This window comes from Emydura macquarii, unplaced genomic scaffold (genome assembly GCF_026122565.2).
Source record: "Emydura macquarii macquarii isolate MOO-44397 ecotype Brisbane River unplaced genomic scaffold, CSIRO-AGI_Emac_v2 contig_2636, whole genome shotgun sequence".
Lineage (NCBI taxonomy): Eukaryota > Metazoa > Chordata > Testudines > Chelidae > Emydura > Emydura macquarii.
The window spans coordinates 37,725,437-37,738,251 of NW_027132773.1; the positions used below are offsets into that span (position 1 = coordinate 37,725,437).

Below are 12,815 nucleotides of genomic sequence, written 5' to 3' on the forward strand. Positions count from 1 at the left end.
GACGTCCACGCAGGGCTCACAGCTGAGCCCTCCTCCCTGGGGCTGACAGCTGATGCCTGAGACAAAATGTGAAATAATAAGAGCCGTGAAACTGACAAGAATGTTAATTACACTGCTGGTAGGTTTTCCGCTGTGAAACTGAGCCCCAGGCTGGGCTCAGAGCTCAAGCTGTCAGTGCTGGGAGGGGGCTCCAGCTGTGAACTTTCACCCAGCTGATAGCTTGGGCTGTCAGAGTCAGGGGGAGTGGGAGGTACTCCAGCTGTCAGCCCAGTGCGGGACTGACAGTCAACAGGCGATGTAAGTAACACAGTATGTACATGGAAACTGTGCTGTCATAATTACATCGACCTAAGCACTTCGCCTCTTGCGCCTTTGTAACTATTAAGACAATGTAGTGGGCGACTTACATCGGTAAAAGCACCATCGTAGTGTACACACTGACAGTTAGGTCGATGTAAAATGCCTTATGTCGACCTAACTCTGTAGTATAGACCAGGCCTCAGATATTTGACCAGGCGTCTGTAGTGTAGACCAGGCCTCAGATATCTGACAGCCTGTATAGGCCACAGAATTTTCTTGAATTAATTTCTGTTTGAACTACAACATATCTTTAAGAAAAACACCAATCTTGAATTAAAAATTACCAGTGATAGAGAATCCACTGCATATCACTTTTGTTCCAATGAAGACAACTAATTGTTTTAGGTTTGTGGACACTTTTTAAAGAGACAAAATACTAACGTACGGATAAATATGAAAAAGTGCTGATTTGCAATAGATAATATTTTATGTTTTATTTCAGAATCCTTTTGTAAAAACACTTACATTCTCCTGTGAGTTTGACTTTCTTTTTTCTTTTTTAGTGAGTACTGCCCCCCAACAAAAACCTGTAAGTACACTTATATAACTCATATCAAAAGAATCTTTCTGTCCTGTAGTTATTATTAATTGTTAGACTGCTGTCATTTTACATTCCATACAGAAGGCTCCTCTGACTATATCTTTTGTCCTTAAATGAGCACTTTTTGTGCAGTTCTGCAGTCTTTGCTCATTTCTCATGATTTTGCAGCAAGTTATATCAAGCAATTATTTTTTAAGATACATTTTTTCTTTCATAGTAATGATACATTAGTTTCAAAAGCGAATTAAATATGAATTATAGGCAAAATATGTCATTGCATTTTTAAGCACAATATTTACCCTCTCATGAGCAGTCTCCAAAGCTATAATAATATCCTCATGCAGAACAAAGTTGAGGAATTGCTATTTTTCATCTTTCATGTGGAATAATTCTGATCCTGCAGTCTTAATATTATGCACTGTGAGCAGGCCCATTGACTTCAGTTATTTATTTCTGACTGTGCTGCACAATTGCTTGAAGATTATGGGATCTATACAAGAACCTTTGAGAGCAGAATTTTACCTTTCATTTCCCACACTTAATCAATAATTTTGAATGACCACAAGAAGAAAACCTTCATATATGTTAGAAAACTCAAAATTCAAATGATACCTAAATAAAAGTCAAAATGGAGTAAAAATGTTACAGTAAAACTACATCAGTCTGCTATCTCTGACCTGTTAATTTTTCTTCTGCGTGTTGATACTGCACCTGGCAGCTCCTTTTTTTCATGCCTTTTGGTATATAAAATTAGAGTTTTTATCACTTCCTTCTGCCATTAATGATGCATATGTTTTTGACAAGAAGTGGGTAATAAAACAGTTTTTCATTTTTACAGTTGTAACTAAACAACATGTAGATGATTTAAAATAATTTCTTCATCTTTTTACATCCATTTGCTGATTGTTAGCAGTTGTGTTTTTACTGAGTTGGAATACCAGAGAAGTAATAAAAAATTAGTATGTTATTAGCAGAGTACCTTCCATATGCATGAACATGATCAATAGTAGACTAAAGGTTAAGGATGTTGCTGTTCGCCAAGATTAGATGAATCAAGTGAATTTTACTGAACCATTTTCCATATAATTTGATTTTTAGTTTAATTAGCAGAGTATTCCTGGCCTGAGTTATGTAACTTTTTTTGCTTTATATAACCTGAAGTGCTTTTTGAGTTGAAGATTAAATGGAGAAAACAAATTCTTTAATATGGTATATAGTATCTAGAATTTGTAAATATTAAGCTATTATAAAATATCTTAAATTTTGATGTGAGATGCTTGAAAGAATAATCAGTTGACTTTATCTTCTTTAAATGTTGTAGATTGGGAAAATATCTAAAAACAAAAAGAAAAAACTGAAAAAAAAACAGAAGAGGCAAGCTGAGCTACTAGAGAAACGCCTGCAGGAAATAGAAGAACTAGAGCGAGAAGCTGAAAGGAAAAAAATAGAAGAAAATGTAACCTCAGCTATACTATCAAATGAGCAAGAAGATGAGTATCACCCAGAAGTCAAGCTAAAAACAGCTGATTTAGAGGAGGTAGCAGATGAAGAGCCTGGGAATGATGATGGTTAGTAACTTCTATTTTATTGATACTGAAACTAATTTGTTGTCTGAGATGGAAGTTTAATTGTACTTTCTGAGACTGGTTTATTTTAATTATTAATTAATCCCACAAAATCTTTAAAACTAATAGGTTTTATATTGTATGCAGTGTAGTTGGTTCCAGGTGGATGAGGTAATTTCTTTTATTGGTGATAGTGAGAGAGACAAATGTTAACATTTATACATTGCTGTTCTTCAGGTGCTTGTCCTGTAGCTGCGACATATGTCCATGCATGTGAGATGGTAGATTTTTTTTTTTCTAAATATTTTTAGATAGTATTAGGATATTTTTCTTTGTATATAGTATAATTAAGCTTGGAAGGATTGGATATTTATCAGTAAATGTTGATAAACATTGATTTCGCTGTACACTCACAAACTAACAAAAATAGATTCATTGATCATAATCACAATTTACAGATAGGCAAAGTAAGAAAAATGCTTCTTGAAAAGTTGTTAGGAGTTTGATGTAAGGATATATTGACATGATGTTGACAATTTGTGTTTTAATAGTTACAAAGTTTTAACTTTTTGAATCTGTGTCTACTGTCATTAAATAATTACTGTCTGACACTGCCCAACCGTGAAAATTTAAACCGATAAGTATTAAAAAAAAGCTTAAAAATTAACATTGATATTATCTGTCAAAATTATATTAAAAAAATCAAATTCTGCCAAGTCTAATTAAAATTTAGTATAGCTGTTGGCCTCTTGGCTGTAGCTGTAAATAATGTAGTTTTATTCAAAGGGTTTTACTCCTCCCCGAATTTTTTCCCTTCTCTTTCATTTATTCTTTTAATGAGGGAAGTTTCCTTTAGTGATGTCAAAATTCCCTAATTTTAAACATGTGACTTTTGTGTGAGGCTTTTCCCCTGGGTGACTATCGCACTACTGCCTTTTTTTGTTTAGGAAAGTCACACATCTCTGTCAACTATCGTGTCTGCAGATCATTCTCTAAGGAAAAATAAATCCAGGGAAGCAAGGTTATAAATGTATTTGTTAGCTTGTTCCACATGGATAGCCTCAGATCTGGATCCCTCTGACCCCGTGTTCAATGGACATCAGGATTGAAGGGTGGCCTATTTGACACTATATCCATTAGTTCTAGGGCACATTCCTCACAGAAATGTGGTAGGAAATCTCCAGGGGAGTTAAGAGAGCATGGTGGGAGACACTTTTCTAAGATGAGGAGGAGCAGACCTCCCCCCCATAAATCTTCAGGGCAACAGGAAGAGGGTGAAATTCTCTGCTGCTATGGGGATATAATGTCTCAATAAGGGTACTGGTGAGGCTTTGGAAAGGGTAGCCTCCCCCTGGTAAGGGTAAGCCTCCGCCTATGAAGGGTAGTATCTTTTAAATTTATGGAGAAAACAGAAATTTTATTTCATACCGGATTGGCGCTGGACCGGGTTAAAAACGCCCCCGCTACTAGTTTCGATGCCCCGGCTAGTAGTGTTAAATTGATTAGGGGTGTTATTCATAGAGCCGGACCAATGCTATCTCCTTATGCTATAGATAGAGTAAAAGATGGAATAGCTGGTTTTATGGATGATTTTAATCTCCGAGTTGGAGAGAAGAGTGTTGTTCGGGAGGAACAAGAGGATTTTAGTGAGAGCCAAGTTTTAGATTTTAATCTTTTACCGATGGCTTTTACGAATGTTTTATATAGTGACCTTAAGATAATCGATTCTAAATCTAGCTTTTATGACAAATATTTAGATTCTTTTGATGATCCATATTTAATAGAATTTAATAACCTTAATAATAATAATACCAATTTTAATAATTTACAACATGATTCTATGGAAAATAGAAGAAATATTTTAGGAGATAATTTTAATACAAATTTTATGAATACAGCTAGTTTTAAAGAGAGTAGTTCATTTAAAGAGGGAATATTTTATTTAGAATATCCCGTAGATTGTTTTAATTGCCCTATATGTTCACAAATTCTAGCTAGTTTCGGTAAATGGGCGAAGCATATAAATAATGTACATAAAAGCACTTCAATAAGAGTTATTTGCAAAAAATGTGGTAAATATTCGTAGTTCCATAACATAGCTTGCCACTACCCCAAGTGCAGGCCCAAGGAGGTGGATAACTCAGAGAAGAAGTATGCCTGCACGATCTGTGGGTCTGCCTTCTACACTTGCTCGGGGCGGAGTCAACACATCAAACATAGGCATCCTGCGGTGAGGAATGAGGAAAGAAAGGAAGCTAGAGTGGTTGGGAAAACAAGTCGCTCTCGGGTATGGACAGAAGAGGAAATTGAATTATTGATTCAGCTTGAAATAAAATATGCAGGGATTAGAAATATTAATAAGTGTATAGAAAGTGAATTAAAAACAAAAACAAATAAGCAAATATCAGATAAGAGGAGGGACCTGGCCAAGAATAAGGTTAAAAAGGATGAAGATTCTATGGTTTTATGGGAAGAGGGCGGGATGGGAGATATTTTAGAAGATATTCCTCCACGTGAGAAAATTAAACCTTTAAAAGATAAAATTTTAATTGATAGGTTTTTAACAGGAGTTAGGTGTAATGGGGCTCGTATTTTAGAGAAATTGGATTTTATTGAACAGCAATTAAATGCTTCTGCCACTGTCGCAGAAGGTTGGGGATTATTTGAGGAATTATGTAAATTGTTGATGAACTCTCCTCATGAAGATGTAGAGAATTTGGAAAATAATAAAGAAAATAATATACAGAATGATAATGGGAAACAAGGAAGAAGAGTGGGTAAGCCTCCTGATAAATATAATAGAAATAGAAAATATGCTGGGAGAAAAGCTAAATTTAGATTCTATCAAACCCTCTTTGAAAAAGATAAGAAAAGGTTGGCTAGGATCATTATGGGAGAACCTGATAAAGCGACATGTAAGATAGCAGTTAAGGAGATTGAAACCTATTATAAAGAAATTTTGGGTAGAGAAGGACATGGGAATACCAGAGGATGGCCAAAAGTAAAAGAAGTGGTAGATAATGAAATTTTAAATTGGCCTTTATCAATTGATGAAATTAGAGAAGCCTTAAGAGAGATTGATAATAGTAGTGCTCCTGGACCAGATGGAATTAAGGTTAAGGATTTATGGGATATTTATAATTTAGACAGTAGGATTTTAGTAAGGATTTTTAATATTTGGTTTTTAAATAGACAGATTCCAGAGTGTTTTAAAGGCAATCGTACAATCCTAATTCCTAAAGTCAAGGATCCACAAGAGTTGAAGAAAATATCATCTTGGAGGCCATTGACTATTGGTTCGATTTGGATTAGGTTGTATACAAAAGTTTTAGCTAAAAGATTATCAAGTGCTGTTAAATTATGCCCCAGACAAAAAGGTTTTATCGCAGCCTCTGGCTGTGAGGAAAATATATCGATTTTAGAAAAGTTAATTAAAGGGGCCAAGAAAAATAAAGACGAAATAGCTGTTGTTTTTATTGATCTTGCTAAGGCATTTGATTCGGTTGGCCATGGTCACATTTTAAAGGGGTTAAAGAGATTTGGGATATCAGAGAGTTTTATTGATATTGTAAAGGATTTGTATACAGATTGCTACACTGAAATTAGTGTTGGTGAGGATAAGACAGAACCTATTTTAATTAAGAGTGGAGTTAAGCAAGGTGACCCGCTCTCCCCTATTTTATTTAATATAGCCATGGACCCTCTTTTATATAAATTGGAAGATGAAGGAGATGGTTTTATAGTGCAGGGTAGAAAGATAACTTCATTGGCCTTTGCCGACGATATCGCTATATTAAGTAGGTCCTATAAGGGGATGGTTAAGAATTTAAAAATTCTTAATCAGTTTTGTAAATATTCAAGTTTAAAAGTAAATGTTAAAAAGACAAAGGGCTTTCATATTTTCCCAAGTATGGGAACATATGTTATCAACCCAAAAGATAAATGGGGATTAGGTGATGAATTAATTGATTATATTCAACCTGGTGAGTCTGAAAGATATCTAGGTGCAAGAAAAGATCCATGGGTGGGAGTGGCTAATAATTCCCCTAAGGAAAAATTAATTGATTGGTGTGAAAGTTTATGTAAGGCTCCGTTAAAACCTGCGCAGAAATTGATAATTTTAAAAGTTTACATTTTAACGAGAGTTTTTTATGAATTACTTTTAATCGAGCTGCCACTTTATATGTTAAATGAATTAGATGTTTTAGTTAGGAACACTCTTAAAAAGATTTTACATCTTCCCCAGTGTACAACTGACGGGCTGTTCTATGCTAGAACTAGAGATGGGGGTTTAGCAGTTACAAAATTTAGTACCCAAATTCCAAACATGTTAATTCGTAAATGGAGGAGACATATTGTCTCCAAAGATGATTGGATAGATTTCTCATTTTTATATGCTGGGGAAAATTTAGTGGAGAAAATTTTAATATATAGTGCTAAAACGGCTAATCCTAAAACGTGGAGAGATGAAGAGTTTTTAAAATGGAGTAATTTAAGATGTCAGGGAATTGGTATTAAATATTTTAAAAATGATGGTATTAGTAATTCGTTTTTAAAATATCCTTGCTTGGCCAGGTCCTCCTCTCTGATTGCGGCATTGCAAACGAGAGCGAATGTTTTTCCCACCAGGGAAGCTCTAGCAAGAGGACGGAAGATGGAGGAAGGGTTATGTAGATGGTGTGGTAAGGTCAAAGAGACAATTCCTCATATCTCTGGTCAGTGCATAAAAATGAAAGAAGCAAGAATTAAAAGACATAATAGAATAGTTAAAGCACTAATTGATAAAGTAGGAAATAAAGGATGTAAAATTTGGATTGAACCTTACCTTCATAATAAAGAAGGGATGTTGAGAAAACCCGACCTCACTTTTGAAAAGGAAGGAGTGGTAGCCGTTGTGGATGTCACAGTTAGATGGGAAGACAACGCTGACAGTGTGGAGGCAGCCCACATTCAGAAGGAGGCATACTACTCTGAGTTGGAGGAGGAGGTGCTGCAGCTCACTGGTGGGAAGATCATCCACTTCTTTGGATTTGTGGTTGGGGCGAGAGGTAAATGGAGTGAAAGAAATTATGAAATTTTTAAAATTTTAGGTATTGATAAATTTAAAAGTTTTAAAGAAAGTGTGTGCAGACTTGCTATGTATGCTACGACGGATATGTTGGCTCTTTTTAGCGATAAACAGTGAACCCGAACATTCATTTCGTGTATCCTGTGGATTTTAGATATATTTTAGATATATTTATTCTCCATTGTTGGGTCCAACGCGGGGCCGGATAAAGCACAACAACCAATATGATTGCAAGCAGAATCGTTTATTTCATTTTGCTTTCCAGCTTATATATCTTTTAATCCCCTTTGCTTACAATAATCACGCAATTGCTGATTGGCTGTTATATGATTTCACCTGCTTCACACGGGAACAGCTTACATATTACTGGTAGCTTCTTAGCTCACACAACTATCTTGTTTACGACCTTGAATACTTTCTACTATCTAGTGGATGGCGGCCAAGTCCTAGGAACTCGCTGCCAGTGAGGCGCCTGAGTGAAAGTGGCCAACTTCCAGCTCCTTGTAGGCAGCCTCACTTGACCCGGTGTCCACCACCAGGCCTGCTGTAAGTGTCCACTTAGGTAGCCATCAGGTCAGGGTACAAATAATACACTCCCACACTCCATATTTTAAATTTTATCAATGGGCTTTAGTTTTCATACTATTGACCTGTTGACTATGTTTAACTGTCCTTTCATGTAATTTAATTTAATTTTAAAATTAATTGAATAATAAATATTACTTATAGGTTAGATCTTGATTTTAGATTATCTTAGCTCCTGAATACTAGAATGGACGGCGGACTGGCCGCATAGTAACCAGGAAAGGGCAGGTATTTACACCTGTACAAATAAAAGATACTGTTCAGTAGCGAGACAAAATATCTCTGCACACAGAATCCCTCTGAGCATTACTGAAGAAGTCAATGCTGACTGCATCTGTTCCAATGGCATTGGGAAATCCTTCTGCACCATGTAAACCATTGGCTCTAGCAAAGTCACTGGCACTGGGTAAACAGTCTGCACCATTGGCTTTGAGGAAACACTTGACACCAATAGTTGGTCAGCACCGTATAAGTTGGTACCAAGTACTTTATTTCAGGGACCACACACCTTTGCCAGCACTGGTACTGAGGCATTTGCAGGTATCTAATGAACCTGAACACCATTATTGTTATGAGATACGCATTTACCCCAGGTACGAATTACAAGACTTTCACTGCTTTTGACTGACTCTCTGGTACTGACTGTAAGTCAGACTGTACTCCTTACCACTCCTGCCTCTGCTTCTCCTTCTTTTGAGTTTGATTTCTCATAGTGTTCATCAGACTCACAGCAAGGTGGTGTAGATTTGCCTAATTTCTCTCTTTGGGAGCCATCCCCTGATATTTAGTTTGAAATGGGATCTAGGATGTCGCACCATTCTGTGGGTAGAGTTTTCGACCTTTCCAAGTTCAATGGTACCCATCTCTTTGGGCCCATCCTCTTTCATCTAGAGTCCCTCAGTGGCCTTTTTAGAATCCCTGGGGTACTTATAGGAAGCATTACCTCATACATCCTCATGCACTGGGGGTTGACTCAGAGACGTCAGCCCACTCGGTATCAGGAATGTCCAGTTCAAACCCAACAATTAGAGGAACAGTCAGAGGAGGAAGAACATCACAAAGAGGAAGACATGTAAGTTCCACAAGCTGTTGCCTCCTTCTCCTCCTCCTCCTCTTCACGTCAGGCAATGATTCCTTCATTACCATCATGCCCAGACAGTTATAGGAGCTTTCAGGACCTAATGTAACAAGTAGCTGAGGCTTTCCAGATTCCACTGAAGTATATTCAGGAAGCTCCTCTTAAACATTTAGACATCTTACATACTACCATGCTAGGATGAAGTGCCCTACCTGTTAATAAGGTGCTATTAGAGCCTACTAAATCTGTCCGGCAGACTCCAGTAATTATTTCTCCAACATCCAAGAGAATGTACAGAAAGTATTATGTGCCATGTTTTCCAACCCGGTCCAAGGTTTACTAGTTGTGGTGGCTACAAATGAATGGAGTAAGCAACTCCACTTTAAGGTTTTGTGTACAGAGTGGGGCAACATGCTCTACAGGGGTGTGATTTCTAAAGTACACTAACATGCGGTGCATTAATTGTTCTGTGTAGACCTTGCTAATGTGCTTTAACATAGTGCTTTTTGAAACAGTACTGTGTTAAACCACACTATGGAACCTTTAATGCACACCAGCAGGCTCAACACAGATAAATTAATGCGCAACACATTAGCATGCTTTTGAAATCAGACGCCCGTGTAGCATGTTACCCTGTTCTTAAGACAAGCCCTTAGATGACACCACATAAAAAGGAACTGAAATGACTGGATGAAAAAATTACTCATCTGCAAACCCACAATTCAGGATTTCGAACTATCAGGTTCCCAAGACCAAATAGGATTTTATTTTTTACAACAAATTCACAGACTTTATTGATAAATTGCTACAGGGATACAAAGAGCAGTTCCAGTCTTTAATCATTGGAGGTCAGCTGATAGAAGGGTCCTTGTTGCAAACAGCATTATATGCTGCTGATATAGCTTCCCACTTGATGGCAACATTAGTAGTCATGCATCAAACTTTGTGGCTTCATTCATACGGAATCCAAAGGAAGTCCAAGCCACAGTGGAGGATCTTCCATTTGAAGGGCCCAACTTTTTCAGTGAGAAGTCTGAGTCCCTGTAAATTTTCAAGGCTTTCTGGGTGACACTATGATCCTTTTATATTTTTACCCTTACAATAAAGAGGAGATACAATACACCTCAGTCCTTCCTTAGACAGAGGATTATCGCACAATGACTTAGTAGCACTAGAGGCATTCTGAGCCCACAAGGAAGTGACAAAAATTCCAGAAGAGTCGATCATCTTCTGCCTTGCCTCCTTGTATTGGGCCATAACTAGTAAGCCTTCCTTTGATAATTCAGACAGAAGCTGTGATGATCATTCTACGAGATCCCCCGTCTCTCTTCTTGCCTGCCATTTGAGAACCATGTTTTCTTATTTTGGGATTGTAGACTATCCACATGTCACCTCATGGCTGCATGTGGCATAGCAGGGTCTTCTCCTCTGGTGCCTCCTGCTCACAGCCACTCTGGCCCAGCAGTCATCTATTTCTTATCATAACTTGGCCCTTCAGCCAGGTCACATATAGTTCCACCCCTTCAAAGGTAAATCGAGTCCAGCACAACTGTAGTTTAGCAGGCCTTACAGTCCTTCTCTCCAGGGATCTTCACCCCACCATCCTTAGTGGGCTCAAAGGGGAACCTAGGCCCACCCTTTACTCTTTGTTTCCAGCCAGGGATTCTGTAGTAAGCAGGTAAATTCTGTCTATTCTGTTAATTCCTCCCTCAACCTAACTCCGTGGACCCAAAATGGCTGGTAAGGCTTTTACTCTAGGGTCACAGGGTTCCGAGGGCAGAGGAGTTGCCTCGATTGAGGTACGGGGATGACCGTACAAGAATGCGAACAAGGTTTCAACTGAAGAAATATTGCTCATTTATTTATTCGTTAGTAAAGAACAAAGTACATAGACATAACTAATACAAACACAAAATCAGAAAGATACAAAGGTCTAATACTCTACCATGCATGTATTCATTTCTTATAGTGCACAATTCTGTTACTTATTTCCTTATGCTTACAGACAGATGGTCGTTTGTAAACTCCTTGTTACCTTATACAGACAGATGGTCGTTTGTAAACTGTGTTTACAGACCGATGGTCGCTTGCAAACTCTCTCTTATAGTACACAAATTCTATTACTTACTACCTTGTGCTTACAGACAGATGATCACTTGTAAACTCCTAATTATCCTCATGCTTACAGACAGATAATCGCTTGTAAACTCTTAGTTATCTTAAAGCAAGTGTACTTTCATTCATTACCAAAAAGCGCTTCTTTCCCTAAGCCCTTTGGGCCGAGTCGACTCTGATAAGTGTTAGCCGTCCCTCAGATGCTGCTGGTTCATAGAAGGGCTCAGTCCAGCTACCGAGGATCCCAGCAGGTTGCAGTCCAAAGTGCGACTGACTTCAGAGGGTTTAAATACCCTCAAACTGATCACCTTGATCAGTATGTAACCAACCAGTGAACAGTGTCACTTTTGTGGTCAGTTTGGTTACGTCATGTGACATGTTCACAGTGACCAGGTTGGCACTTCCTGTTTTTACCCAACCGGCTGTGGTCAGCTCATCCGTTCTTATTTTCGCCCTCTATTTGTGGTGTGTTAGCGTCCGGACTGCCCTTATCAGGTCCTTCCAGCCCTTTTCCCAAGCTATATACTTTACTATTCTATCTTAAAGCACAAAACCCATTAACTATTCTTTCTATAGTCTACGATCTCTAGGTCCTTTCTCATAACCCCTTCCTGGACTCACTCCTCTACAGATCCCCAAAGAAAAGTAACTCTATCCACATTGTTAAGGTTAAGATTCTGTTGCAGGTATTTTTAGTAAAAATCATGGACCGGTTGTGGTCAATAAACAAAAATTCATGGGAACTTCAATCTGCTCCTGACTGTTTCTAAAAATACCTTGAGGAGGGAGGAAAACAGAGCTGTAGGGGCTTGTAGCTGCTCTAGCTCTGCAGCTCCAGTGGGCTGGCTAGCTCAGCTGTTCAACAGCAGCCCGACCGAGCAATTGATCGGTGGTGCACCAGGATTGGCTAGCTGATCAGCTGTTCTGCAGTTGCACCAATCAGCTGTACTGTGGCAGCCCCAGGGAAGCTTGGCTGATCAGCTGTTCGGTGGCAGTCCCAGGGCTGACAGCTGCTCCAGCTCTGCCCCAGAAGTCCTGGAGGTCTAGGAAAGTCACAGATTTCATGACCAAATCTTATCTTTACACATTGTGCTCCACCTGTTCTAAACTTGCATACTAACAGTCAGCATAAAAAAGACTGCTTTAGTACCAACACAGCAGATAGAATTTATCGGGGTAAAACTAAATTCCAACACAGCCAGAGCATAGTTAAGGTTCATGATAATGTCCACTAATGTAAGAACCCAAAGTCAGTATGTACTGGAATACCCTATGTTCCTCCCCTTTCAACAAAAAACATAGTGACGGACTGGTTATTGGTTGGTGGGGAGCTCGCATAGACCACCATGAAGTACAGTACAAATGGACTGTTAGAGAATTCCTATTATATATCAATGTTCCGGACCTCAGAGCAGTTTGCAGTGCATGCACACAACTTCTCCATATGATCTGAAAACAATCTATCCAAACTGTGACAGGTAACACAGCAACAGTGTTTTATAT

At 38.3% G+C, this 12,815-nt stretch overlaps 1 protein-coding gene across 4 annotated transcripts in view; it reads left to right on the forward strand.

The window, feature by feature from the left end:
* SRPK2 (SRSF protein kinase 2) overlaps positions 1–12,815 on the forward strand; it is a 268,546-nt gene that overhangs the window by 194,537 nt on the left and 61,194 nt on the right. For all 4 annotated transcript variants that reach the window (XM_067564493.1, XM_067564496.1, XM_067564494.1 and 1 more), the window contains 2 exons: positions 864–889; positions 2,223–2,469. In XM_067564493.1, the coding sequence (XP_067420594.1) occupies positions 864–889; positions 2,223–2,469 (273 nt within the window). The remainder of the gene's footprint in view (positions 1–863; positions 890–2,222; positions 2,470–12,815) is intronic.